This window comes from Cricetulus griseus, assembly GCF_003668045.3.
Source record: "Cricetulus griseus strain 17A/GY chromosome 1 unlocalized genomic scaffold, alternate assembly CriGri-PICRH-1.0 chr1_0, whole genome shotgun sequence".
Lineage (NCBI taxonomy): Eukaryota > Metazoa > Chordata > Mammalia > Rodentia > Cricetidae > Cricetulus > Cricetulus griseus.
The window spans coordinates 56,037,778-56,065,146 of NW_023276806.1; the positions used below are offsets into that span (position 1 = coordinate 56,037,778).

Below are 27,369 nucleotides of genomic sequence, written 5' to 3' on the forward strand. Positions count from 1 at the left end.
GGCACCTGACCCACATTTAAGTTGGGGAGGCTTTCAAAAAGTGATGCCTATGATACCCCAACAATATGGCCAGACGAGACCTGAACAATGGCAATACCAAATAGATGTACTAATGTGGAAGAGAGAAATCTCGCAGGGTCCTATTCCTGACAGAGAAATATAGGCAGCCAAAGATCACTGCTGAGAGATGGAGCAGTCTCTCCCATGGATGGGGCCCCTAATTACTTATCCAGTTCAAAGTGCTCAGCCCTAAAATCATATGTACACAAGCCATACCAAACAGACTGTGTAGATTATATTTATATATTTATATGTGTGTGTATGTAACAATAATAAATAAAAAGGCCTATCAATTTGAGAGGGAGTACTGGAATGTATGGGAGAGGTTGAAGGGAAAATTGTAAAGGGGAAGTGATATAATTGTATTTTAATTAAACATTAGAAAAAAAGTTTTTAAAGCCAAAAAAAAAAAAAAGACATTAAGCTGACATGATATTCTAAATAGAGGGAACAGGGGGGCCTATCAGGCAAAGAATGTCAGTATGATTGGCATGTCCTTTGAGGAGGGCTTAGTGAGGAATGAGCAGAGGTCAGAAGGGGTTTGGGCTTTCTCATCAGTGGGAAGAGGAGGGGACAGCCCTCTTACATTTAAGAAGTAGCCTCTGGCTGCAGGAGAGTGAGTAGACAGCCATACCAGAAGCATAGAGGCTGTCCAGGACATTGCTTCTGTAATTCAGAGAGAAGAGACAAAAGTGAATGGCTTAAACTGCAATGTTATGTGACCTTTCCTAGGTGTCTTCTCTGCTGGCAGAACTGGAGGCAATCCGAAAAGGCCCAGGGTCCCAAAAGAGGTAAGTATCGTTTCACTACTTCTTCAAAGAAAGTTGATGTTTGTGAGGCTCTCAAGTCTTAGCTTAAGTCATGCCCTGCAGAACACAACTGAGGTTATGGTATAAATTCCTATAATTTCTAACTGAAATACTGTGATATGTGTTGACCGGGGTCCCTGGCTTACCACACCCCTGCGGATCTGGGTAAGGTAGGTGTCTGAAACAGTAAAAGAACAGAAGAATGGGAGGGGAGCCGGGAGCCACAGCTCATAAGTCAAACAGGGAGTGGACTGGACAGCTACTGACTAAGCTGAGGCTTACAGCCCGGTGGGTTCATTTTGTAATTTGCTGCACCTTCACCTGTTTAGTCTCTCTCTCTCCCTCCCTCTCATACACACACACACACACACACACACACACACACACACACACACACACACACACATCTGTATTATATAACTGCATCTGCATATGTAAACAGTTCCTTAATAAAAGCTCTAGTTAAGCCATGCTTGGGGTGAGCAACCTAGCAGCTGTTCTAGTGGCCACAGGACAAGTAGCCAGTATCCCTTTTCTGTAGGACAACAGGTTTTTTTTTGATGAACACTAGAACCCCAAACAAAAGACAGCTGGAGTTATTACTTTGGCCTAGCTGGTCTTTTTTTCTTACTCTAACACCAAATGAGAGTGGAGCTAAGAAATACATGGGAAGACTATAAACTTCCAGTGTGACCTTACGTGTATGCCTATGTTAGCTTCATGCCACTACCGTGTAAGGTCTCAAAGGAGACACTTAGAAAGCAGACAGATTTCATGTAGCTCATGGCTCTGGAGGCTTCAGTTATCGGAGGCTCGCATTGACTTAGGCTGTGGGTGAGGAAGCAAATGGCATTAGCAGGGGTACATGATACTACAAGTAGTCACATGTCAAGCCAGGAAGCAGGGAGGACTGCCTCCCCCAGGCTCTATCTCACTGCCACCCCAGAGCCAAGCTTTTACAGGAGGCCTTTGGGAGACACTGTCCCAAGCACAGCGTGACCTTGTCCTTTAGGTAACAGATTCTCCTTGTGTGCATTTTGAAACTAATCTTGAAACTGGGGGTGTTACAACCTGCAGAGGAGACTATGTAGTCTTTGATGGTTTTTGTTCTCTCCTCTCTAGTGTCATTGTCTCTCAGTGGACCAGCATGCTGCAAGTGGTAGCACTGCACCTCAAGAAGCACGGACTGACTTACTCCACCATTGATGGCTCTGTCAATCCCAAACAGAGAATGGATTTGGTGGAGGCATTTAACCACTCCCGGGGGCCTCAGGTATGAGCTAGGCACAGCAGGCCGGTTTAAGTGAGGAGCAAATTGTTTTTAGTTATAAAACGGCATAATGTAGCAACTCAACTTAGAAAGTATTCAGTCTTGATCCTTCCAAATGTTTATAATTTACTAGACATTTCTTTGGGATCCTTACTGAAGTGCACAAGTAACTTACAAGGACCAAAGTGAAGAGTCAGCAGATCTGCTTAGGATCCAGGGATCTCTGTAGAGGAGGAAGCTGTGGAGCGTCTGTGGGCTTTTCACTGAGCCACAGGAGAACAGGGTCGTGTGATAGCAAGGACTCGGGAAGCTCTAGTTGAAAGGAAGGAAGGAAGGAAGGAAGGAAGGAAGGAAGGAAGGAAGGAAGGAAGGAAGATGATGGAGCTGTGATGGACATGGTCTTAAGACTAGTCGTAATTTGGCCAATGCAAAGTTGACCACCAAGGATCTGAAGTACAGTGGCTGTATGTTTTGGCTGACTGCTTTTTGAGGTTGACCCTTTATGGGATGTGAGGATTTTTTCAAAAATGAGGTATGAGAAATGGCATCTTAATCTTCAGAACATTATACTGGGGGAATGTGAAAGGAACATGTTTCTTGTGTTTTGACCTTGAATGAGAGGTGGAATAATGTTGGTCAGCTCTTTCTGTACAAACACCTGGTGTAAAGCTAAGGGGCTGCTTTTGGCTTGTGTTTTTGGAGGTTTCAGTAGTGTGGTCTGTGAGCCCTGATGCTTTTGGGCTTCTGATTAGGGAACATAGCATGGCAAGAGTGTGTGGAGGGAAACAGCCACACATCTCATGGCAAGGAAGTAAAGAAGACAGAGAAAGAGTCAAGGGCCAAGGTCTCATTATACCTTCAAAGGAATTTCCCAATGACTTGATGATCAATAGCACCGACTCCATAAAGTTCCACTGCCTCTGAACTAGCATCATGATGGAGACCATCATGGCTTTTGGGCCACTGAAGACCCAACCCATGGCAGATGATTATGAGACCAAGTGTGCAAAAGTTAATAGAATGTTTCCTTCTGTAGGTTATGCTAATCTCCCTCTTGGCTGGCGGTGTTGGACTCAATCTGACTGGAGGGAACCACCTTTTCCTTCTGGACATGCACTGGTAACCAGCGCTTCCCTTTAGCATGTCATGGAGAGCAGGGGGTAGAGGGCAGCAGGGTCTGACCTTAGGTTGTGTGCCCTTTAAGGGAGTCGTGAAGACATCTGTACAGCCCATCTGAGTGGCCTGTAAGGCTGGCTGACATTCCAGCACTGCTGTGTGAGCATTTCATGGCTACTTGAAGTAGTTTGTGAATTTTATTGTTCACCAACTTTAAAAAGAAAAAAAATCTAACATCTTTTTCCCCATAAAAATGAGGAACACAGGAAAAGAAAAAGAAGCTGGGAGTGGTGGCACATGCCTTTAGTCCCAGTACTTAGGAGGCAGAGACAGGTGGATCTCTTGAGTTCGAGGCCAGCCTGGTCTACAGAGCAAGTTCCAGGACAGCCAGGACTACACAGAGAAACCCTGTCTCGAAAAAACAAACAAAAGAAGAGCACAGGTTTTCTCATGTCTAAGAGCTACACTGCTCAGTTTGATGTCTCTAGAATGCTATTTTTCTTAAACCCCTTTGAAAATGTATTGACTATTTTTAGCAAAAGAAGCATACAAAAGTGAACTGTGGTCTGGACTTGGCATTAGACAGTGTTTTGTCAGCCCTGTGTATGATGTTGGAGTTTCTGAGTTACATCTCTCTAACAGGAACCCCTCACTTGAAGACCAAGCTTGTGACCGGATTTACAGAGTAGGACAGGAGAAAGATGTCGTTGTACACAGGTAAGCAGAGGTGCCAGGCCCTTTTTAGCATCTTCCTATGTGAAAGCCTTCTCTGGGGAGTCTTTTCATATACTAGGAAGTGCACTAATTGTGTTTTATAGGCATACCTCAGGGGCATGGTCAGGAAAGGAAGAAGCAATCTGAGGTAACCTTTTGGTCATGGCCAAAAAGTGAGCGGGTATGGTAATAAGCCAAAGCTCACCAAGGAGGCAGCTGTGAAGGGCTTGCTCTCTGCCCACTCCCCACCCCACCCCCCTTTTTTTTAACTTCTGGTATGACATAGTCTCGGCCATACAGAAAAGTTGTAAGGAAATTACCAGAAAGTTCCTGTGTGTGTGTGTGTGTGTGTGTGTGTGTGTGTGTGTGTGTGTGTGTGTGTGTGTGTGTGTGAAGTGATCAACATTAGAACGTTACCATCAGCATAATACCAAGCCTGATCAACACATATTTGGGTTCCTATCTCCCAATGCTGTCCTTCACAGCAGAAGGAGATCCCACATCCCGAGTAGCGTTTGGTTGTCATGACTGTGTATCCTTCAATCTGCCAGGGCTCTTCTCTGATTGTGACATTGCCTTTGAAGAGCACAGCCTGTTACTTTGCAGTATGCTCCTCTTTGGGGCCTGCATGGCTTTAGGAACATCAGAACGTGCCTCGGTGTTACAGTCCACTCTTCCTATGGCCCTTGGTTTTGCTTCCTTTGCCTGACAGGGTCTAGTGAAGAGTTTAGAAGTCACAGTCAGTACTGCTTACTTCCATCCTTTCCTCAGTCTTGCTGAGTGCTTCCACCCATTTCATAGAAGCTGTCCCTGTTTGAGGGTCACCGGTGACATCCAGAATTTGCCACATGCAGTGATAATTAGTTTTCCTGTCTTTAGCTCTCTTCTCTGCTCATTTCATATTCTCCTTTAATTATATCACTCTACTAAGTTAAAAAAAAAATCTGTATTTTTAATTCCTTTCTCCTAAACTTCCAATCTGGATATCCGGATCCCTGTTAAACATCTAAACCTAAGTATGCAGTACTTATCCATCTCCATTCATCCGCTTTGCCTTCAGATAACAGAATGAATGCTTACTGAATACCTGAATGTGCCAAGTATAATTACACCCTCCAGGGTGAAAACATCAGTCTGAAAGTTTTGCTTTCCTACTGCCTCAGTACATAGGTGTGTGATATCTGTGTGGATAGTACTGGCTTATCTAGCTGTACAGCCAGAAACTAGACTCCTCTCCCTCTTTCATGCCCAGGCTTTCAGTTGTATTTTCTGAGCTGCTAACCACCCATTTCTTCCTATCCCCACTGCCAGCTCCCTATACAGCTCTGCTGATGCCTGTCCTGCCTTGCCAGCAGAGGGCTCTTTCTGATTGATCATTCTGTTGGGACATGGCATACCTTCTTCAATGGCTCACTTCCTGTAGATTTACTCTCAGGGTCTCCATGTAGTGGGGATAACCACTGAGAATCTGGCCCACAGCTCCTTAACTTTTGCTACCAGTAGACTTGATTGGACAGTATGCTCTTTAATTAAACATACCATGTTCTAAAGCTCAGCCACAGTTTACACAAGTTCTCATTCCCTGGGATGCTGTGCCTACTCCACCATCTCATCTAGCAAACACCTGATCACCCTGTGTACCTTGAATTAAGAGTTAACTCTGATGGAGCCCTACACAGATTGCCTTTTGTGCCCTCACTTCAGAAAGCCTGAGGCGCATCACTTTAAACAGATGTATTTTGTCAGAGTTGTGTGGATTCTCTGCTCTCATCTAATGCCAGGGAGACATTTCCTTTAGAACTGAAGTCGAGGGAACTTCAAATGTGTGCTTCAATAAGCCGCTTGGGCACTGACGTTATGTTATCATTTGCTCTAGGTTCGTCTGTGAGGGGACAGTGGAAGAGAAGATCTTACAGCTCCAAGAAAAAAAGAAAGACTTGGCCAAACAGGTCCTTTCAGGGTCTGGAGGATCTGTTACCAAGCTCACACTGGCTGACCTCAAGGTCCTCTTTGGCATCTAGCTTCCTCTGACAGTGCTGTGTGCAGTAGGGTCTGGAGTAGATCTTTCCATGATCTTAGAGCCTTAGATGTCATCTTACTTAAACTGGGGCATATTCCTCTTCCAAGAATTGAGGGTGGGTCACCATGTTAACAAACTGTTTAGTTTAACATGTGTATCACTCCGCTTGTTTGATGCCATCAATACCAGTTGGTTATTTCAGATTGAGCCTGGCATGTTGGTGTGCACCTACAATCCCAGCACTTACAAAGCAAGAGGATGGAGAGTTCCAGCCTGGCCTGAGTTAGAGACTCTCAGAAGCACAGAAGTGCTTTGGAAGCCAGTCATAGTCTATAATGATAATCCCAGCCTGGAGAGGCCGAGGCAGGATTGTGAGTTAGAGGCCAGCTTATGCTACAGAGTAAATTCCAGGCCAGCCTGGCCTACAGAGTGAGACAAAGTCTTAGAAGTTAGATGGTCTGGGAAGATAAATCTGGAAGAATTGTACAAATGCTTTGGTGAAACCCAATGAGTCATTACAAGCATGGTGACAAATGCTTATAATCCCAGCACTTTGGAGGCAATGCCAAGGGGATCTTGAGTCTGAGGTTAGCCTGTGTAACATATCGAGTTCTTTGGCAGCCTTAATTACACGGTGAGACCCTGTCTGTCAAACAGCCACAAAGCCCTGTTTTGCCACGTTGGCTGATGGGAGACCTGGTCTTAATTACCTTTTCTGTGTAGGCTCTGCCCTGTCTACTTGCTGGCAGGCTGCTCTTTGTAAGCTGAGAAGACGGAAGATCCTGCAACCAGCCATTCCTATGTGGCTGGATGAATCTAGACAGTTCCTCAGGCTTAGGGTCAAGATATTTTGCATATAAACAGATGTTGCGTATTTATCATGGTATCATCTATCATCTGTCATTTAGCCTGTGCATCATTGTTTCATTTAAAAGTATATCAACATCAGTGTGACTGTGTTACTCAGTTTCAGCACTGTATCATTTAGTATCTGTACTATTTGGTATCACAGTATTTCTATCATGTAGTATTTGTATTATTTAATGTTGATGTCAATTTTAGTTACCAGTAGCATTTAATACTGTTGTGTCATTTAGTTTATACCATGTGTCACGTTGTGTTATCATTGGTATAGTCTTAATAAATGTGTTGGACAGTGTCACAGAGGTAATGCCATGTTCCCCAAACTCCATCTTCTTTTCCTCGGAGCATCCAGAGACCACCTGCTGCAGGTAGGGTCCACATTACTGAGTTGTAGCTGGGAGACCGTGGAGAGAAGTAATGTAAGGAAATAGGCTATCCTGTGCAACTTTCCCAGTGTTTCTTCTTATTGTTTCTGACATCCTGATCGAAATAGGAACTGAAGGAAGGATGTTGTGGGCATAGGAAGGGTAAATACCACTAGATCAGGGGTTCTCTTTTTTTCCTTTAAAAAAAATTAAGAATTTCGTACCATATTCTCCACCACCACTTTGCTCTCCCAGCATCATGTACTCTCTTTAAACCCATTGAGTCTACTCAGTGCTGACAGTATGTGCACAGGGCATGTCCTGGAGCATTGACAGTCAACAGAGGCTATATATCCCTGAAGCAAACTGACAGTGCCCCTCCCCCAGCAGCCATCAGGTACCTACAGATCTTAAGCTGTGGCTTGGGAATTTAAAGCCTTCCTCCATCCATCCTGGAACCTATCTGGCTTGATCTTATGCATAAGTCACAGCTACTATGTGTGTGGTATGTGTGTGTGTGTGTGTGTGTGTGTGTGTGTGTGTGTGTGTGTGTGTGTGTGTGTGTGTGTGTGTGTGTGTGTGTGTGTGTGTGAGACGGTCTGTCATGTCTAGAATGTTTTAGTGGTGCCTACTATCTGTAGAAGAATTGTCATGGAGGAGGCAGAAAGAGCAGGGGTTTTGAATTAATAGATGGCCTTGTCAGACTTGGTCTTGGAGTGACAGGGAACTAGGTCTTCATTGGATGTGTGTCTTTCACCCACCTTACTACATGTACTATGTTGTGATGGAGAGACCCTTTTAAGTCGATGAGATTTGGGCTTGTCAGTGTGCTGACTGATAGACAATGTGAGACTTTCTCATCAGGAAATTAGTTTTCAAAACACTGCTAACTTCTAAGAAAACAAAACGACACTTTCCTAGAAAGAACTGTTTCCTCTAGTTGGGTAAAGGCATGAACCCTACGCTCACCAGTCAGTGTGGCAGGAGACTAAAAATGGGCATTGGTGAGATGAAATAACCCTGGAACTTCCACTGAGTTCTGATTCTGGCCTCACTTTAGCTAGATGCACAGCTAGTTAATTAGTTTTAAAAGCTTATGCTTGGTCTCTTTATTTGTAAGGTGGACCTTGTTTTCAGAACTTCATGGCTACAGTAAGATTCCCATTTTGAAGTTATAGGATCAAAGTAATGATAGAGATGCCTGAGAAGGAATGACCCTTAGCAAGCATGTCCAAGTCTGACAGCCATTAGCTGAGTACTTGCCACAGTTCCAGGTCCCTTGGCCATTGCAGCCTTCAGTCTATATGGTGTATGAATTGGCATATATCACATACTACCCTGGGGACACATGGTTGACCATCTTTTGCCAGGCAGATCAGTGATGTCTGCCTGTGAAGTGAACACTGAATGTTGAATGTCTACTTTAAGCACTGTTGGGACAGAGTCCTAGCATTCAAATTTAAATCTTTATTTGGAGAATACAGAGATTCTAAGCTATATTCAAGGCCCATTGACAAATGCCTCTAAGGTAGACTTCTGGTATCTTAAAGACTTCCCTTCATTTTTCCTGTCGTGATGGCAAGCCGGCAAAGCTTCCCAGTTGTGTCTGAGTTAAGTAAGTGTTCCCACCAAAGTGAGATGCTAGTGATGTCTGTGTATCCAGTAGGGGAGATGAGCATTAATACTGTCACCTGGTAGCAAGAGCTGTGATAGAGGACCTTGTAGCTGAAATGAATCATCACAGAAATGGACCTGTAAGAGTTTTGAGGAAGTGATGAAGGAATGCCTTCTCAATAATGTAGGAGCTGACACACAGTGGGATGCCTCTTCCTCTGTTCTGCTTCTAATTGGCATTCTCTTCATCCAGCCACACTTGACAGACACAGGTACACATCCTCTGGAGTAATGTTGAACGGTGATTGCAGGGAGGTTAGAGGATGGTGCACTGGCAGATATATGGGTGTTTGTATTCCAAGACAGCCGTGTTTACCCTGTTAAAGTATCCCAGAGGAAGGCCTTTTTCCTCGGCTGTAACACCAGCCGCATCACTTACATCATAGGGCTGCATCTTGATGTTTCAGTATGCCTAGCTCAAAGTTCTGAAACACACTATCCTAGGACAGTCTCTAGAGCCTCCAATTCCTTTTTCCTTGCCATGGGGTTTGGGGTTTTTCAGATCACTCTGACTTTCCATGGATCTTTAGCTGCTAGAGCAGTTGGAATACACTGAGCTAAGACCCTATTTTCATACAAGCCAAGAAAGAGCCACCCCTCCTGACATCCCTAGAGGCTTCCAATAACAGAATTGTTATTATTGCTTAGTGACTTAGGTATTAGCCAGAACCTAGATGTCCTACAGAAATCAAAGTTTTCTGTGGTGATACAGCTTCACCTATAGAAAGTGGTCCAGTTGTTAACAGCCTTTCCAAGCGAGACTCATGAGCTTTGATGTAATGGGCTGCGCTGACTCATGAAGACACCTGGGAAAGATGATGTAATCTGAGAGACTTCATGGCAGCAGACTCCCTAGATGTCTGAGGTAATTGGAAAATTCAAGGCTGGTCCCTTGGGTGCACATACTTTATCCAACAAGTTTGATAGAAAGTTAAAACATTTTCCCAAGTGATATTTGGTTAATTCATGAAAACATACTAAGCAGAGCCAAATGGAAAACAACATGCTATTGTCTCTACTATGAGCCAAAATCTGCCCTACATGGGGATAATACAGTTACTGTCAAGTTCCTGCCCTCAGGGAGCTCAAGGTTTCGGTATCCAGCAGATATATATGGCAGATGATGATGAAGCCATGCAGGGTGCTGCCTTCTCCTGGGTAGGATACTGTCATTTTATACAGGGTAGTTAGCTCACTAATAGGATGGTAGTTGACACTGGTGCAGAAATCAGAGTGAATCATGAAGCATGAATCTGAGAAGGGCATGTCAGACAGAAGGCGAGTGATGGTAAAGCCTCCAAGAGAAGACCGACTGAGTCTGAGAATACCCGGCGTGGACAGAGGACAGCAGGTGCTGTGTAGGAAGAGAACATGGGTCAGAACATGCTGGTCATCCATGGTAATGTGTAGCATGTGTGCTTTGTTCTGAGTAAGGTGAGAGGCTGCTGGAGGGTACTGAGCAGAACGATGTGACATTCTGAAAGGCTGTCTACTGGGGGATATAGTGTAAAGGGGGTGGGGGGGGAGGCAGAAGCAGGCTGGCCAGAAGACAATGAGAAGCCTTTTAGGTGGGAAGTCTTGGCATCTCAGACCAGGGTAGCAGCAGTGGATGCAGAGAGTAAGTAGTCTTATGAGTGAAGGTAAGGCTGACGGGAGTGCCCTGTGGTTTGGATATGGTGTGTGACACTCAGGATGCTTCCAAGGCGCCCCCCAACCTGAGGACAGAGTTGTGCTTCTAAAGTGCAGGAGAGGACAAAGGAGAAGTAGTTTGGTGATGGCAGGCAGCGAGAACTGGACAGTGGAAGTCACTTTAATTTGAGGTACTTACTGTATACACAAGGGGAGATGTGGTGTAAACCACTGGACATAATTGTCTAGAGAGTAGACCTGGAGGGGAACTTGGCAGTCACTGTGTATAAATGGTATTTAAGTGACAGGATGAGCTCTTGGGAACAGGAACAAAATGGAAGAGCTGTGTTTCAGCTCTCCTGAGTGTACAGAGAACAGGAAACTGCAAGGATGAGCAGAGGAGACCAAAAAGGATAAGTTGAGCAGAATGCAGGACTGATGCCTCATCAAACATGAAGATGACACTTCTGGGAGGCACAACATGTTCCATTTGCTGCAGAAAGCTATCCTAGGCACTGTCAAAGTCTGACCAGTAATCCCATTAGAAGATACTAGGCCCTGTATCCCCAAGATTCTGCCAGACATTCCTCAGGGAGGTTGGGGTGGGGCAAAAGCCACTGCTGGCTGGGAACCATGGTAAGCTCAAGAGACAAATGACTCTAGGGACAGAAATATAAAGAATGAAGAACTATCAACAACCAACTTGAGGGTACTGGGCAGCCATGTCTTCTGGGAACATCAGATTTTGCTTACAGAATGGGACTAAAGGGGAATGTTTCCAGAAAAGGAAGAAACTTAGTATCTTAATATCTATAGCTACAATGTAGCAGCTCCAAGAAGGAAATTATTCTGTGGTGACCTGACAGCTGTCAACTAAGTGGGTCACTTCCTAAGAAATCTTATAATGCAAATTTCAGTTACATTTATTATATGCTGAGTTTATTGCTATATAAGAAACCAAGGGTCCCAGAACACACAAAGTATATGCAGGGAAGATTTGGCAGGGCTGAGGCAATGCTAAGTCTTTTTCCCAGAATCCTGTAGCCACTAGGGGTACCATGCAGAATCAATGTTTCCAGCTGTTGCTGGATATAAAGATAGTAAAACCCCTCTATTATGTGAGAGCTGTGAGGTTGGAGGGCTCTCCACCATCTGCTGTAAGAAGAACTGCAACAGATGGGCGAGATCTTTCCACACTGTTCCTCCTTGTTAACTGCCTATCTGTGTGCCACACAGATGAGTCACAACCCAGGCTCTCAGCTAAACAACAAAATCACTATAATTGTCATAAACCACGTACTAGAGAAAGCACTGAAAGTATACTTACAAAAACTGAATGGGACAAAGGGTTTTCATTCTCAGAGAAGCACTTAAATTCTAGGAATAAACTGAAGAGTTGTAATACAATGGAAAGTAAGGATATAATGTTCTCTCTGCTCCATGATCTTTATGTTCCCATGGCATAAACACTTCGATGCCTGTATGAAACAGAAAAGAGCCTCCACAGAGTAGACCCATCAGCCTGCCTTGAAGAGTGGTGCAGTGGTGGCCCACACTCAGCCATAGTATAGGTGAGCAGCTCACATACACAAAAAAGCACTTGAACTCTGAAGTTAGAGAAAGCACTTTGTCTTTAATTCCGTCAGTTTCTTTGGAACTAACTACTCAAGCTCTTAGGTCCTCTGCACATCATAAGTCATGCTGGCTTCATGTTTACCTGGCTGAACTTGTACCAAGGAAGCCATCAGAGAGCCACGGTCCTAAGCAGACTCCTCGGTGCACTCTGCCCACCTGTGTAAGTGCAGTCAGATTTCTCAATAAACTTCCCACAGCAAGACCAGTGTGGACGACCTGGGTGTCCTTTGTGTCCATGGCCACAGCCAAGGTACCCACCTGCATAATACAAAGGGAAGGAGACAACTGAAAACAGAGCCCAGCTCTTGCTTTACAAATTAAACCTGGCAACATTCAGACTTAAGCAGTGAAAATTTCTCTGAAGGAACTAACCATTTCACTCCACTCTAACCAGAACTATTGAGGCATCATAGCCAGACCAGGCTCTCAAAACTGTGCAACGTGCAACCTGAAGATGATCTAGTTTGCATTTTAACAGTTACATGAACTGGTTTGGATCTTACCTATATGCCATGAATAACATGAAAAACAAAGGTAGACTAGTAGAAAAGGAGACAGATCCTGCATTAATTGCATAGGAGGGTACAGAAGTTTATTTTGTGGGCCACCATTAAAGACATGATGGAATTTTTTTATTTTATGTATATGAGTGTTTTGACTGTGGGAATGTCTGTGTACCATGTGTGTGCCTGGTACCCACAGAGGCCAGAAGAAAGCATCAAATCCCTTGGAGTTATAAACAGTTGTGGGTACTAGGAATTGAACTTGGGTCTTCTGGAAGATGCACATGTTTGCATCTCCTGAACCCCATGATAGAATAACTTTTTAAAAATATATTTGGATTTCTTGCATGGATATCCTGCCTTCCCTGAGAGTCAGATGTTGATCAATCACCACTCCCCTGACCCACCCCATCTGAGATTTCTCCATATTTGGGGTGGGTCTGCATTTCACAGTGCTCAGACAGCTAGAATGGGTGCAGACTGAATCTGAGCATCCCACAGAGAAGCAGGAGGCCTGTGGACTGGTCACAAGGCCCATGGACCAGTGAACTGTATCAAGAACTCAGAACCTTGAAGCCTGTCATTTCAATTCAGAGCAAGAGGCTTACTGTACAAGCTCCTTGTCCTGCCTCCACACATGAGGGTGGGATTCTAGAAGTACAGCCTTGGTCAAAACACCCTACCCAGTAGCTGTGAGGCAGAGACGGGCAGGATCCTTGCTGCTGCACAGGCTAGCAGGTGTGAGGGCACCGACCATCCTTACCTGGCATGGTGCCACCGCAGGCACAGCGTGCAGTTTTCTGGCCTCCGCTGGAGCAGAAGGTACAGCAATGAAACACCCCTGGATGTGAGCGATGCTTTCTTCTCACGGTCACAGTGAACGGTGAGCCCTGAAGGGTTCAGGCCAAGAGCAAAGAATGGCAGCTCAGCTATCAATGGGGGAGGGGAGTGCTGAGTATCAGTGCGTGATAAGCAGGCTAAGTCACAGGAGGGACAGGATGTAGCACAGAAACAGGTCTTGGTAAGGATGGGGCAAATGTAAGTGCAGTGAGACTTGACTCAGATGTCTGCCATGCACCAGAGTCACCACATTTCACCAGGGCACTGACAGTTCATGTAGCTACTGAGCCTGTGGGCACTGAAGACCGTTCCATAGGTTCAGCTTCATTTTCAGTGACATCTGAATTAGCTCGGGGTTGGCTCAAGCTCTATGGCTTCTGCCTCTCTCGAGCCTTGAATAAAGGAGTGTAACCCACTCCATACACAATCATTTTGTCTCAGGCTTTTGTGTGATTGACTTTAGTCTTGAGGAGTCTCACTGTCAATTTTTGAGGCTTCTCATGGATAGTTACATGGCTGCCACAACCACAAACTAGGACACAGTGCAGTGTTTTTTGCAGCTTCTCGGTCACGTGTCTCTCCTCACAGATCACACCTTTCCTCCCACCTCTAGACCCTGGACACCACAACTGTCTATCTGTCCTCTTATTGGTGGACTGTGAGGATACATGGAAGAGAGAAAGGTTTAGTATGTGTGGCTAATGAGTCTCAAGTTAGTAACTATCCGCTTTTTCTTCAAGGATAACTTGTATTTTCATTTATTTCCCACATTAAACACAAATGCTTATTAATGATTGTAGTTTTCCTGTCCCTATGTAAGAGCCACATTGTCTGGCAAAGACAAAGAGAAAGCCTGTACCCTAGAAGACTTCCCAATGTTAAGTCTCCCTCCACACACTGAACCTCTGAAATTATAAGCCAAAATAAACCTTTCTCTCTTTTAAGTTTATAGCTCTGGTATTTGCATAGTAACAGAAAGCTTGCAAACACTTTTTTTTTTTTTTTTTTTTTTTTTTTTTAAAGAACCTGGAAGCAAATATGATCAGCACATCCTGTAATTCCTGTACTTAGGGGGTCAGGGCAAGAGGATCAAGAGTTCAAGGCCAGCCTGGCTACAAAGTGAATTGTAGGCCAGTTTACAGACTATAATAATACTCTGTCTGCTATCTCATACAACAACAAAATGAAACAAAACAACCTGAAATTAAAGTAATAGGTTCAAATTCCAATTTTGGTTACAGAGCTACTGACTATTGGGACAAGACTGATCTGTCTGAGTAGGATTTGAAGAAAATGGAAGTAAAGAATACAAACACATCCAGCCCATCCTGACATACTTCGATTAGATCAGCAGTAATGGCACCAAATGAGTCTTCCTAGTGCATAGGTCACATGATTAACATGACCACAATGGTGTCTATGGCCATCAGCGTTGCCTTCTGGCTGAGGGACCGATTGCTCCAATGTCAGCAGAGATTTTAAAACTTCCTAAACCAAGAAGTGTTACACTTACTTGTGGGGAGACGGGAACCATGGTACAGGTACACATATGTTCTATGTGCTGACAGGCAGATAAATGACTGGGCAGACAACAGGAGGAGCTGTAACCCTGCCAACTGTGGCCCACTCACAGCGGGAAAGGTTGAAAACCATCGAATGCATTGTGCTTGTCTGCTAAGGGACTCCCCTGTGGTCAAGACATCTTTCCCCGAGTAAGAATCCCCACAAACTAACCAGGAAGAGAATAAAGTGCAGTGTAACTGCCATGGGTGAAATAGGCAGCAGTGTTAGGGCCATGAGCACCCTCTAGTAGGAACAAGAGTCGCAGAACAAGAGTCCACGATGATGAATAAAGGACAGTTTATTCCATCTCTTAAACAGCTGGTCCTAGGAGAGATCCTGAGCTGATGGCAAGTGTGGGGCTCTCCTCACCTGCACGTGCTGCTCTCTGATGCAGACCCACACAATGTAGACTCCAGCTTCCTTGGGGGTGAAGGAAACATGGTATGATCCATCCTTGTTGTCCTGGACTACTGTTCTGATTGGGCTGGATAAAAGAAGTAAAGAGTTCAAAAGGCCATCTCGTGAGCCTGCTCCAGCTGTGCCCACCTGAGGCCAGAGTCTGTGGTATTACATTCATTACATTTAATATGAATTATAAATGCTCCTCAAGTTCTACTTTCGTTCAGTATCCCGAGAACCTGAAGGATATTCCTGAGCTATTTTTTGCAGGTCTCTGTTGTACTCCCTGCTCTGTGGCCCCTTCTTCTCCATATGACAATTGCAAAGGGAAAAATATAAACACAATCCTGGGGCAACTTAATAGGAAAATAGGATAAGTCTTTAAAATGGTACAATCCTGTCACATATCCAAAAAAAAAAAAAAAATCTGTCTATTCCAAAGTTTGGAATGAGGACAATCTGGAGGCAGCAGGCGACTATATTGAGAGAGAAAACTGAAGCTAAGCCATGAAACCTACACAGGGGACACATTCAGTTACTTGTGTGGAATCATTTTCTCATGGCATTATGGAACCATACAATGAAGGAGTCTAGTTATATCTCCAGTAACTCCAAGGCCCTGGTTTTTTCCTCACTGCCTTCTACATATGATAAGTTTAACAACACACACCTGTCTTTCTTATCTTTGGGGACAACTGCCACCTGGACGTCCTCGCCTCCCCTGCCCAAGCTCTCTCCTGAGGCATCCTTACAAAGCAGGGTAAATGAGGTTGTCTGTTTCTCTCGTGCTCTCTGGAGATCTGCAAAAGACAAACATCACTCACTCTTCAGGCAAACAGAGATGCCATTGCCCCCAGTCAGACCAACAAACATTGTGCTTCCCAGTTATTTGAACTACCCTGCTCCCTCTTGCCTTCTAGGCCATACTGCTTGGGTACCCTTCCTGGAGGTCTGGGTATATGGTTCAGCAGCAGCTGCTCTTGGGTTACATGGGATTCTGCATCTTAAATTCAGCCCTAAAGAAACTCTGCAAATACTCAGGATTAATCTAGGTATCCAAAGAAAGCTGTTAGACCTATGGGCTGGTATCCTCAAGACTACCTTCTGCAAGCCCTGGATCCTACTAGAATAGGAAGTCGATAGTGCAGTTCAGCTTGCTGCATCCTTGTTCTGAAAGCCCCTGCAACTCAGAAGCTATGCCAAAGTGCTGAGGACTACCCACTGGCTACAGCCCGGAGGGCAGCATGCAGAGGAAACCAGGTTTCTCAGCCCCAGGTTGTGAACTAGCAGACACGGAGGAGAGGCTTATGAAGCAAACTCTCCTACTTAGTGGTATTTCTGCAAAAGATCATTCTCAGTAATCTGTGACTTCCAAAGACTTAGAAATTCCTTGCTAAACTGAAGGCAACTCTTGAATACAAATTTCCCATCAGGATTGATCTGTGAAATATGTCTGAATAACATGTTTCCTTTAGCAACAGAACACTGGTATGAAGGAACCATTTATAGCTGGGCCTGGTGATGCAACCCTTTAAACCCAGAGGCAGGTGGATTTCTGTGAGTTTGAGACCAGACTGCTCCACATAGTTCCAGGTGAGCCAGAGCTACCCAGTGAGACCCTGTCTCAAACAAACAAAAGACCTCACCCTACAAGTCCTTTGACATACCAATGTTATAAAGTTTGCGTGACCCAAAATGGTAGGGAAGAAAGGAAGCCGTAATTTTTTTCTTCCTCCTTGCTCTGTAACTCTCAACATAGCTACCTAAGCACTAGGAGCTACCACGAGTGTCTGCATAGGCAGATTTGGCCTTGTTCTAGTCAGTGCTGTTGTCTCTGTGGGGGTGACCAGGCTCTATCACACCAAAGGATGGTCCTTAAAAGTCTTGGGAGCCTTGCTCTTCTGAGATGGAACAGGCTTAAGCCTCACTCCAGTATTAACTGTGGCCTGCCCAGACCAAGGGAGAATGAAGAGCCAGGCAAGGAGTTGCTGCCTTTCAAATCAGTGTGCCTCTCCCCTAGGTCAGTGGTCAAAAGTAGAGTAGTCCTAGCTGAACAAGCCTCATTACTTTTTTCTTTTTGACATGTGGTCTCATATAGCTTGGCAGGCCTCAAACTTGTTATGCACCCAAAGAAGTCCTCAAACTCTTTACCCTCCTTCCTCCACCTGCTGAATGCTGGGATTACAGACATGTGTGGCCATGTTCAGTTTTATGTGGTGCTGGCAACCAAACCCAGGCTTTGTGCAAGGTAAGCAAACACTGCAGACTGAGATACCCCCTCAGACAGCAAGCCACAGTTCACAAGCCTCTAAATATTGTGCATGATCCTCTCAGTGCCAGTGGGAAATGCTTCCCTACCTTCTCCCTGAAGGACACATTTAGCTGGATCAACTTCTTTGGTGTTAATGGTCCCGTACACTTCATAGCCTCGGCACTGGCCTGCCTTCTCCCTAGGAGAGAAGCAGATCTTATCGTTCACTCCGGGACGGGAGCTGTATTCAACTTTGTTCAGCTTCTGGAGCCGTTCTACCACCACTCCCTTGGTGATGAGGATTTCTAAGTCCGAGCCGCTGGTCAGCAGGTGCTCAGTGAACTCCACTCCAGTCCGCATATCTGCCAGCAGCTGTTCCAGCTGTGCTTTCTGCAGCTGCAAAGAATTTTCCTTCTGGACCCGTATGGTATCCAGCTGCTGTAGCAGCTTGTCCCGATGCTCCTCAATGGCTTTGATGTAGCCCTCAGAGAATGTTCGGACATCAGCCGCCACTGCCTCCACTCGCTCCTGGAGGCCACTGTTCATGGTTTTGATCTGTGCCAGGGCTTCTTCCAGGGCCTCCACGTGGGGCTGGGTGCCTCTGAGGAGCTCCCTCACGGAATCTCCATGCTTGTGGATGACGTTGCTGGTGAAGTCATAGGGGTGCTCTCGGTGTTCTCCAACTACACAGTCCCGACACACCGGCTGGTCACAGAGTTCACAGAATAGCCTCAGCTCCTCTGCAGGGTGAGTAGGACACAGGATGGGCTTTCCAACCCGACTGTAGCCTTTCAGGTCTTTCAGGTCCACCATGCTATGATACATCGTCTTCTTCTGCCGCCTGGGAAGAAGCAGGAAGTGAGAGAATGACTCTAGAGGGAGACAGTTTGGCAAAGAGCTTCTAGGAGTCGTATAGATTGAAGTCACATCCCTCAGAACTTCTAATATCAAACAAGATCCTCTGCTTGATTATTTTTCCACACAGTGAGACCCAGGCCTACCTGAGGGCTGTTGTTTGGAACACACTGCACATATACTTGGATTTGGCTTGGGATACAACTTCAAAGGTGCAATGCTGAGACTACATTCTGAGAATGTAGTTTAAAGCATTGTGAAGACCAGCACCGAGTGATAAAACCTTGCTAGATGGATCTATGTAGCCTTGAAAGCAGCCAGCTACCAATCTCCTGTCTTACGTTTAACATTTTAGTAAAGCAATTCCTTTGACCAGCACCTACATCATGTACTTTGGCAGGCCAGAATTTCCCTCAAGAGTCATGAGCATTAGTAGTAAGTGAAATCAATGGGCACTAAAATCAAAATTCTCTTTAATTCCTCTTTCTTACGGCCTCCTAGGGGACTCAGGGAAATCCCTAGGAAAATGCAGTGACTGTTTGTAGAAGTCCCTGGTAACATTCCCATCAACTTCAAGTGTATATGCCAATTCTGGTACAAGTGTGACTGCAGAGAAAATGGGTCAGCTGTCGAGCTGGCAATGTGGCAGTCATAGAGATGATCGCACAAATTAAAAATAGGGAGCAATGGCAACTGTTCTGTTGGTAAGGCCAGAAAACAAAACTGTTCTAGGTTAATCTGAAAACCTTGTTTAGTTGTTTTGTTTTGTATTCTGATGCACTAAAGTGGGTTGGAGGAGAAAGAGGGACAAAGTGTAAATGATCTAACAAACTTCATTGAGTGTAATAAAAGACAAAACACCCTAATTAGCATCTACCAGCCTGCTTCTCCAGGTACCTCTCTGAGGAAAGGCACAGCCACTCAACCAATACCTATGCTGAGAAGGTGGCATGCATTTAGGAAAAGGAGCACAGTAGAGGCATGTCTGAATTAAGGATTCAATTCCTTTTACATGCTTACCAGCTATGGGAACTTGGCTAATCTCACGATTTTGCTGAGTTTCCATTTTAATAAATAGGGGTGAAGTAAGTGCCAGTCTCTCTGTAGAAGTTACAATGACCAGATGAGATCAAGGGCAGGGTCTGTGAAAGCATAATAATCCTGTCTCTCCAGCACCAGGTGCAACAATTGGTAATGGAAAGAAAACCCACTGTGCTCTATAAACTAAAACCTGTGATGTTTTCATTACTGCAGGTATCAGGCCAGCTGCATGTGACTGCATGGTGTATGGTTCTTTGCTGCCTGTGTCTGAGAAAGCCTTCCTTTTGACCTGCCCACCAGGGATTTATGTCTTGATATCTTTGCACTCCACTCTTAAGCCACAACAGGTGGGGTATTCCCTCTTTACCTATGAGCCTGGCAGCAGAAGTGGCAGAGATTGGCTTTGCAGGTCTGACACCTCTTCTCTACTTCTCTGTCGCTGCACAGGTCACACACCAGGCCCTGGCCTTCCCCACGCAGACTCTGCAGCATCACATCATTCATAGCCAGGTGGTCTATCGTTAAAGCCTTCACTCCACCCAAGGGCAGGTCCACCTGAGCATCACATACCGGACAGAGGATGCCAATCTGTGGCTGCAAGCTTCGTGACTTGGGTTCCTGGAATATTGACCTCTCAGAGCTTGTGTCTGAGTCACCCCCTCGGATGTCCACTACTGAGAACGGTTCCAGCTTTTCCAGACATGTGGTGCACACCGTGTGCAAGCAAGGCAAGAGCCTGGGGGCTTTGAAAAGCCCCAGACACGAAGGGCAGTGAGTCTTGCCTGAGCTGCCAGATGCGTTCGCATCGGGGACTTTGTGCACGAAACCCAGAAGCGGCTTCCTGTTTTCTGACATCTTCCCCACGTCTGTACCCAGTATCAGAAAGGGCCCTGGGTAGTCCTATAATGCGGGTTAAATTCACCCAAAGACAGAGTTCCCAGAATTTGAACAGAGACCATGAGGGCTCTCGTGTTGCCAAATAAAAGGGCAACGGGAAAGAGGGTACCTCTGAGGAACCATCCACAGATCTACTCCGGATTTGTGGCTGGGCCCCTCCTTTCCAAGGCATCCCATACCAGACACGTCCACGCCCTCCTCAATCACCCAAGTCGTCCTCGCAATCGCTTCTAGATCTAGTCCCAGCTAGCCCTGCCACAACCACCCTGCCCCCTGCTTTTCGTGTCTTCCACGGCCATCCCTCCCCCCCCCCACTGGTCCCGCCCCAACCACGCGACAAGCGCGCCCTCGCCCCGGGCGATGAGGTAGAGGGTCCTCCGGCTCTCCCAGGGTGCGGCGCCCGGTACAGCTGCCTCCCTAGGCTGCTAAGAAGGCCCTAGAGCCGTCGCCCCGCCTCGCACCAATCCCAGCCCAGGTAGGCTCCGAGGAGTCCAATCACCGTCCGAGAGGAGTGGGCCTCGCTGCTCCGACGCGCGCCGGCCTCCAGAGTGGCACCGCTACCATCCTCTAAGCTCAGTAAGTTCCACATCCTCGTCTGGCCATTCGTGCGGCCGGACGAGAGGGACCAGGGGATGGCAGCAGGCAGGGCCGCGAGGAGGAGTCTGGGAGTGAGCGGCGTAGTGTGGTCGGCGTCACCATTTCACGAAGATGAGCTCTGGGGACACCAGAGAGGCCTCAGGACCTTTGCGAAGGCCTCTCTGAGTGCCGCAGGATGGGATCCGCCCCAAACTCTGATAGGGGTCTCCCATTGGTGCGTGGTACTGTCAGTCGGACGAGGTGTAGCCCGAAGCATGCTGGAACTTGTAGGCAGCCTCCTCTTGTCAGCAGAGGCCTCCGCGAAGCGGGAGAAGTCCTGCCAGGTCCCTTTCTCGGTCTTCTGAGCATTTTCTGTCCTGGAATTCCTCAGGTCTAGCATGCTGGGTACCAGAACCCCCACAGCTGGCTAGTTTCTGGTATTTCACAGGGTAAGGGTACCACCGGCTCTGGTTCTAGGAGCCTAACCGAAAAGTTTAGAACGGCTGCCCCTTGGAGCTCAGATGAGTTCCTGGGGTGCTTGCAGCTTTTGATTCACCGGCTCAAGGCGGGACGGAACAGGACCTAAGAGTTAGATACTTCTCAACCAGAATTCTATAGTAACGGAAGAGGGTGTGGGACGACAACAAGCAGAGAAAATTTGGTAGCTGCTTTTTACAATCAAGGGGCGCTCTTGACTGGTCACAATGGGACAGTGGAGGATGTCAGTGAGAGACAAGTCCTTTGTAGGCCCGACAACTAGTTAGGAAGATGGGCATACTCGATATCCTGAGCATTATTGTTTCTTTGCTCCTTGAAGAATTTTGCTAGGAGTTTCAGATTCATTCATATGGAAGCTGCTTCCTAAACGTGGGGTCTGAAACCTTGATCTCTGAATTCCAAAAATGGTAATAACATGCCTCCTTAGCTACTGCGGTTCTCATTCTTCAGCAGCTTAAGCTCTGTCTGTCTCACTGTTTTCCTGTCTACAGCCTTCCTTATTTGATTTCTGTCTATGGACAGCTGTTTCAGGGACCTCTTTATTAGAGTTGTCATACTGTATTCATACAGTCGGAGCCTACACTTTAATGAAGTATGGACTCTAGGTAGAAAGGGCCTCAACCTTTGAAATATGAACTTAAAAAATCATCTGGCTATTTCTAAAATGTGTTGTGTTGAAGATGTAGCTTATTGATGAGTCTTTCCTTAGTATGTATGAGGTTCTGTATTCTGTCTCTAGCTCATGTGTGTAAACACAGACAAATACACACACACACACACACACACACACACACACACACACACACACACACCACCACCACCACCACCACCACCACCACCACCACCACCCCAAAATGGTCTGGTTTGGTCTCTTTTGTGAGGGTCTTGAGCTCTGGTTCTAACTTTACAATAAGTAAAATACCTGCAAATGACTGAAAAGCCACTTTTATATAAAAGTCATGTGACTTCCCAATGTAAGATGCCTTCAAAGGTCTTAGAAATGAAAATGGTCCTTACCTAGATTTCCCAGCCTTTTGTTCTCTGCACTGCCCTAACTGAATCCTGCTGCACTCCAGTATGCTGAAGCACATCACAAAAACTCTATGGACTTGGCTTTGCTATGTATTCTTGCTCTGAACTTTACCCTCCTTAGCTATACTTTGCTTCATGTCTTATTCATGCCGTATTATATTTCCCATAATGGGTATTTAACTTTGAGAACTGCTTTATAATTTATATGCATTATCTCATTTAATCTTCTAACAGCTTTTGAGAGAACAGCCTAGAAGAGGTCTAACGGTCAACCTGAGCTAACACCCGGGACAGAAGCACAGTCTTAGGATGTCATGTCTAAGATTCTGCTGCAGTCGCCACTACCCTTCCCTTTCTCGGCTTCTTATGCAAACTGAGTGCCTACCTACCTTCTATGGAGGGAGAAAATGGGGCTATCTGGAGAACGTCTTCACTTTCTGCTTAAAAGTCTGTGTCTCCTCCTCCTTTTCTCATGACACTGCTGTTTTTATCCCAACCTCTTCTTACTTCTCCTTATTCGCTGACGCTTTTCAGTCAGTCCTCTACATTTTATTTCTACCGAGGACTGTGATCGGGGCCTGAAGGAAAACAAGTCCTCCCTTGATCCAGTTTCCCTCAGCCTAATTAATTTCAGTGGCTCTCAGCACTGCATTTCTTTCTTTTTTCTTTCTTTCTTTTTTTTTGTTTTTTTTTTGTTTTGTTTTTGTTTTTGTTTTTTCGAGGCAGGGTTTCCCTGTGGCTTTGAAGGCTGTTCTGGAACTTGCTCTTGTAGACCAGGCTGGTCACAAACTCACAGAGATCCTCCTGCTTCTGCCTCCCAAGTGCTGGGATTAAAGGCATGCTCCACCACTGCCTGGCTAGCACTGCATTTCTTAAAGGGTAACCTTGTGTCTGTTATCTCATCGCCAACAATCCTCTCTCTTTGGTGTGTAGATCATGAGTGACAATATTGCCTGACTTTCCCTAATCCTCAATCCTTTTAGTATTTGCCATGTTGTGTAGTTGGGCTGCTTTTATACTCTCCTTTGTTAGTCCCCCACCCCTCCATTTTGTTCTGTATCTTTCCCATCTGTATTTCCTCTTAAAGAATTGAGTCCCAGACCTATAATTCCAGTACTGACTGACCTCTCCCCCAAGTTTTTGTCCTAAGTGTCGATTATACCTCCACTCCAAAACATGCCCCATCCCTTAACTCCCACCTGAAATGTCTCTGGGCTTCTCTATTCATTAAATTCTGCACTCTGAATCTTCCCATGTCATTCTCCTAGGGGAAGCTCATTCTCCCAGCCTGAAATCTTATAGCCCTTGTGGCCTGCTTTCTCATTTTCCAGATCCAGGCAGGCATCAGTTTCTTTCCATTCCCCTTGCCAACACCTTACTGCATAGAATTTTTAAGACTGTACAAGGCTGTAGCACTCTCACATCAAGTTGCCACATTAATTTCTGAATCATCCTTGACTTCCTCTTATAAAATAACTAATTTGACCTCCCAGGTTAATTGTAAAGCCATGTTAAGCCATGATGACTGTACAGAAGTCAGGAAGAGCCAGGGAGGGAAGATGACCTATCGGGAGATCAGGAAAGCCAGAGAAGGAAGATGACTTATTGGGAGATCAGGAATGCTGGGTCCAACACTGCTTGGTTCATCCAACAGACATTGAGTGAACATGTAGAAAGGGAAACCTAGGTTCTGGCAGACTTACCTTTCACCACTACATCAGCCTCTATCAGTCACTATCACTTTACCTCCTGATTTCTCCTGAGACCTCTAATCTAAGTCCAGTCCCATCAACTTCTGCCTTCATCCTCTCCTTCCTGGTGGATCTTTCTATGGGTACACACTTACACTTCAGTTTCTCCATCAGGTCTATACTCCTTAGCCTCCCTTTTCTCTTCTTCCTTGCTAAGGGTCTGGAGAAGAATAGTGTGGCTTGGAATGAAGTGTCTCCCATAGGCTCATGTCTGAACCACTCAGTGTTAGTCGGTAGAGTAGTTTAGGGACATTGGCAACTTTTATTTGGTAGAACTTCACTGGAGGAAATGGCTCACTGTGGCTGGGTCGGGAGGGGCAATTTGAGATTTTATAGCTGGCCTACTCCCATCACGCTCTCCGCTTCTTAATTTGCCCAGATGTAAGCAAGCAGCCTCATATCCCCATCAATGCTGAGAGCCACTAGGCTGCCATATTTCCCCACCACGATGGACTGTATCTCAAACTGTGAGCCAAAACAAATGCTTCCTTCCTGTGTGCTTGCCACCATGAGAAAAGTAACATTAAAATAGTCTATACTTGCTTCTCAAGTTCTTTTCCTTCATTTGTCCCCCTAAGGCTGTGCAGTCTGGCATTTTTCGGTCAACCTTCCTTGGAAACTGCTCTTTTACAAATGGCACCGGCAGCATGCCATGTGCTGCTTTTCAGTTCTGATTTAACTGACTTTGCTGTCCATTAAAACACAACTTTCTGAAACTGTCCCTCCCCCTCTCTTGCTCTCCTCTCTTAAGCCACAGTTCAGTTTCTTCTGCTTATCTCTTAAATGTTACTTGAGTTCTTAGCCTTCATCCACCCCCTCCCATTCCAAAGCCTCCTCATTCTCCCTGATAATTATGGGGGTAATACTTGGGGTGATGTGTAGAAAAAGCATCAGTCTTCTTGTTTCATGTGGGCTGGGGGTTCTCTCACTGGTACCACCATCCCCTTCATGAGACTTCTGAATTCAGAGACTTGGTGGTGAAGGAGTGATGTGGACGCGTGGCTGGAAGGAGAGTAACTCAGACAAGGGCAGCAGCGGCTTACCTTGTGCCATCTGCAACAGCAGAAGGCCAGGGTATCAGGGGCAGCAGAAATGAACTAGTGGAGGGACAGAGTAGGGATTTCGGCAAGACCTTACCTTGGCAGCCAGCTTCATTTCTTGCACTGCCCCTGCGTTACACAGAATGTACCTGAGCTTCAGCCTTTTAAAATAACTAACTGTACCAATCTCCTTGCTCTTGTTAATGTAGCTTGCCTGTGCCCTCTGCTTAGACATCTGCTTCTCCAGGAATCTTCCATTCCCCAAGTCTTTGCTATGTGTGTCTCTGTGGGCTACCCATATGTGCTGGAGAGATTTTTGTCAGTGTGATACAAACTGGGTCATCTGGGAAGAGAGAACCTCAGTTGAGAACATGCCTCCATCAGACCAGCCTATAGATGAGTCTGTGAAGCATGATTAGTGATTGACTTGGGAGCTCCCAGACATCTGTAGGTGGTGCTACCCCTGGGCAGGTGGTCCAGGGAGACATAAGAAATGTCTGAATGTGAACCTGGTGAGAAAGCCAGTGTCGTTCCTCCATGGCTCCCGCCTCTGCCCCTGCTCCAGTTCCTGCCCCGCCCTCCCCCAGTGATATACTGTGTCAGGACCTGTAAGCCAAGTAAGCCCTTTTCTGCTCCAGGTGTGTGTGTTTTATCACAGCAACAGAAAGCCACACTAGAACACTGCACCTCAATTTTCTTTTTCTTTCTTTCTTTCTTTTTTTTTTTTTTTTTTTTTTCACTATCCCTGGTTGACCTGGAACTTGATATGTAGACCAGGTTGGTCTTGAATTCTCAGAAATTTGATTGCTGAGATTAACACTGCCACTACCAGCTGCATCTCGTCTCCTAAACACTCACTGATGCTGATGCTGCCTTCTGCCCTGTATTGCTTATTTCAGGTAGATTGTTGTGGGGGCTTTTTCTGAAGTTGTTAGTGTGACCTCATTCCTAATGTGTGATTCTTTACTGCCATCTAGTGGAAGTAGCATCTGTCAAGATAAAAGTACCAAGCTCCAAGAAGTTTGGGTAGTGCATACTTGGTTCTTTATTTAAAAACAAACTTTTTTTTTTTTTTCCCTGAGAGAAGGAAGGGATTGAATAGGCTCAAGGACTCAGTGAGTTCTAGAAGTTTTGGCTTTTACTTAAAGATTCACAGTGCTGAGCCAGGTAAGGCATTTGACAATAATCCCAGCACGGGGGAGGTGGAGGCAGGAATACCAGGAGTTCAAGGTCATTAAAGAAAGGAAGGGAAGAGGGAAGGAATGAAGAAGGAATAGAAGATGAGGTGATGTAATCACGAGAGACAGCAAGTATAAACAGTCCCCACTACTGACACTTGGTGATAAATGGGCAGCTGTTCCACTTTGAGATAGTTAGGATGACGTCAGTTTTCAAGCTCTCCACAGAGGAGAGGATTGGACTAAACTCCACAAGACATCAGCTCCACATTACCACCTGCCCTTGCAGGAAAAGTCTCTACTGTCTTGTTTATGGTGCTTCATCCTTTGTCCTTGACTTCCATTGACAAGTGTCTGCCATGGCCCCCAAATAGCCTATAGAAAGTGTCAATCTTAAGTGATCTTTAAACTGTGTACACTTTATCACATGCTTGTCTACACCTTTCCCTGGGGTTCACTATCCGCCTTTCTTGGAAATCAATGTTTTTAAAAGTTATCTTTGAACAACATTAATAAATGCTCTTATTACATTGGTTGCACGTACATTTGTCTTACGTGCAGAATATATATATAATTGACTAAAATGGGTGGTGTAAAGGAAACACAGAATGTAGAAATCGGGTCTCATGCTGCAGGTGGTGATAATGCCTGCATTAAGATTGGAGAAGCCATTGTGGAGTACTAGTGCTGTTATGTAGAGGACTGGCCACAGAAGCTTGCTTTGTGCTCCTAGTAAACACCACATTCTAACTTAACACAGCTTCCCCTTTTAGGGTCCCGCCAGCTCTT

The 27,369-nt window shown here is 45.6% G+C and overlaps 2 protein-coding genes across 7 annotated transcripts in view; one reads left to right on the forward strand and one right to left on the reverse strand.

Annotated features, from left to right (window-relative positions):
* The window catches only part of Ttf2 (transcription termination factor 2), a 31,670-nt gene extending 24,510 nt beyond the window's left edge, over positions 1-7,160 (forward strand). The window contains exons 19-23 of the mRNA XM_027393790.2: positions 793-851; positions 1,992-2,142; positions 3,176-3,258; positions 3,898-3,972; positions 5,846-7,160. Of these exons, the coding sequence (XP_027249591.1) occupies positions 793-851; positions 1,992-2,142; positions 3,176-3,258; positions 3,898-3,972; positions 5,846-5,990 (513 nt within the window). The 3' untranslated portion in view covers positions 5,991-7,160. The remainder of the gene's footprint in view (positions 1-792; positions 852-1,991; positions 2,143-3,175; positions 3,259-3,897; positions 3,973-5,845) is intronic.
* A 1,505-nt stretch (positions 7,161-8,665) lies between these two features.
* On the reverse strand, positions 8,666-21,283 carry Trim45 (tripartite motif containing 45). Of its 6 annotated transcripts, XM_027393796.2 has the most exons (8): positions 21,005-21,283; positions 20,179-20,226; positions 19,976-20,091; positions 17,820-18,553; positions 16,132-16,261; positions 15,432-15,546; positions 13,423-13,549; positions 12,130-12,414 (listed from the first exon to the last, which is right to left on the reverse strand). In XM_027393796.2, exons 1-8 carry the CDS (start codon positions 21,092-21,094, stop codon positions 12,266-12,268), a joined length of 1,509 nt encoding a protein of 502 aa, XP_027249597.1. In that variant the 5' UTR covers positions 21,095-21,283; the 3' UTR covers positions 12,130-12,265. The 6 variants fall into 6 exon arrangements, with proteins under 6 accessions (XP_027249594.1, XP_027249593.1, XP_027249597.1 ...); XM_027393793.2 differs by lacking the exon at positions 21,005-21,283 and adding an exon at positions 8,666-9,209 and having other exon boundaries at positions 12,239-12,414; positions 19,976-20,998; XM_027393792.2 differs by lacking the exon at positions 21,005-21,283 and adding an exon at positions 9,750-10,246 and having other exon boundaries at positions 12,239-12,414; positions 19,976-20,998.
* Between the last annotated feature and the right edge of the window lie 6,086 nt (positions 21,284-27,369).

What these genes read in the sequence shown, in the direction of transcription:
- Trim45 (XM_027393793.2), bottom strand. Translation starts at nt 20,463, where the DNA reads ATGTCAGAAAACAGGAAGCCGCTTCTGGGTTTCGTGCACAAAGTCCCC. An exon ending in CCCAAAGATAAGAAAGACAG is followed by an intron (nt 15,547 to 16,131) that starts GTGTGTGTTGTT and finishes TCTTTTATCCAG; the next exon opens with CCCAATCAGAACAGTAGTCC. An exon ending in TCAGAGAGCAGCACGTGCAG is followed by an intron (nt 13,550 to 15,431) that starts GTGAGGAGAGCC and finishes TGAACCCTTCAG; the next exon opens with GGCTCACCGTTCACTGTGAC.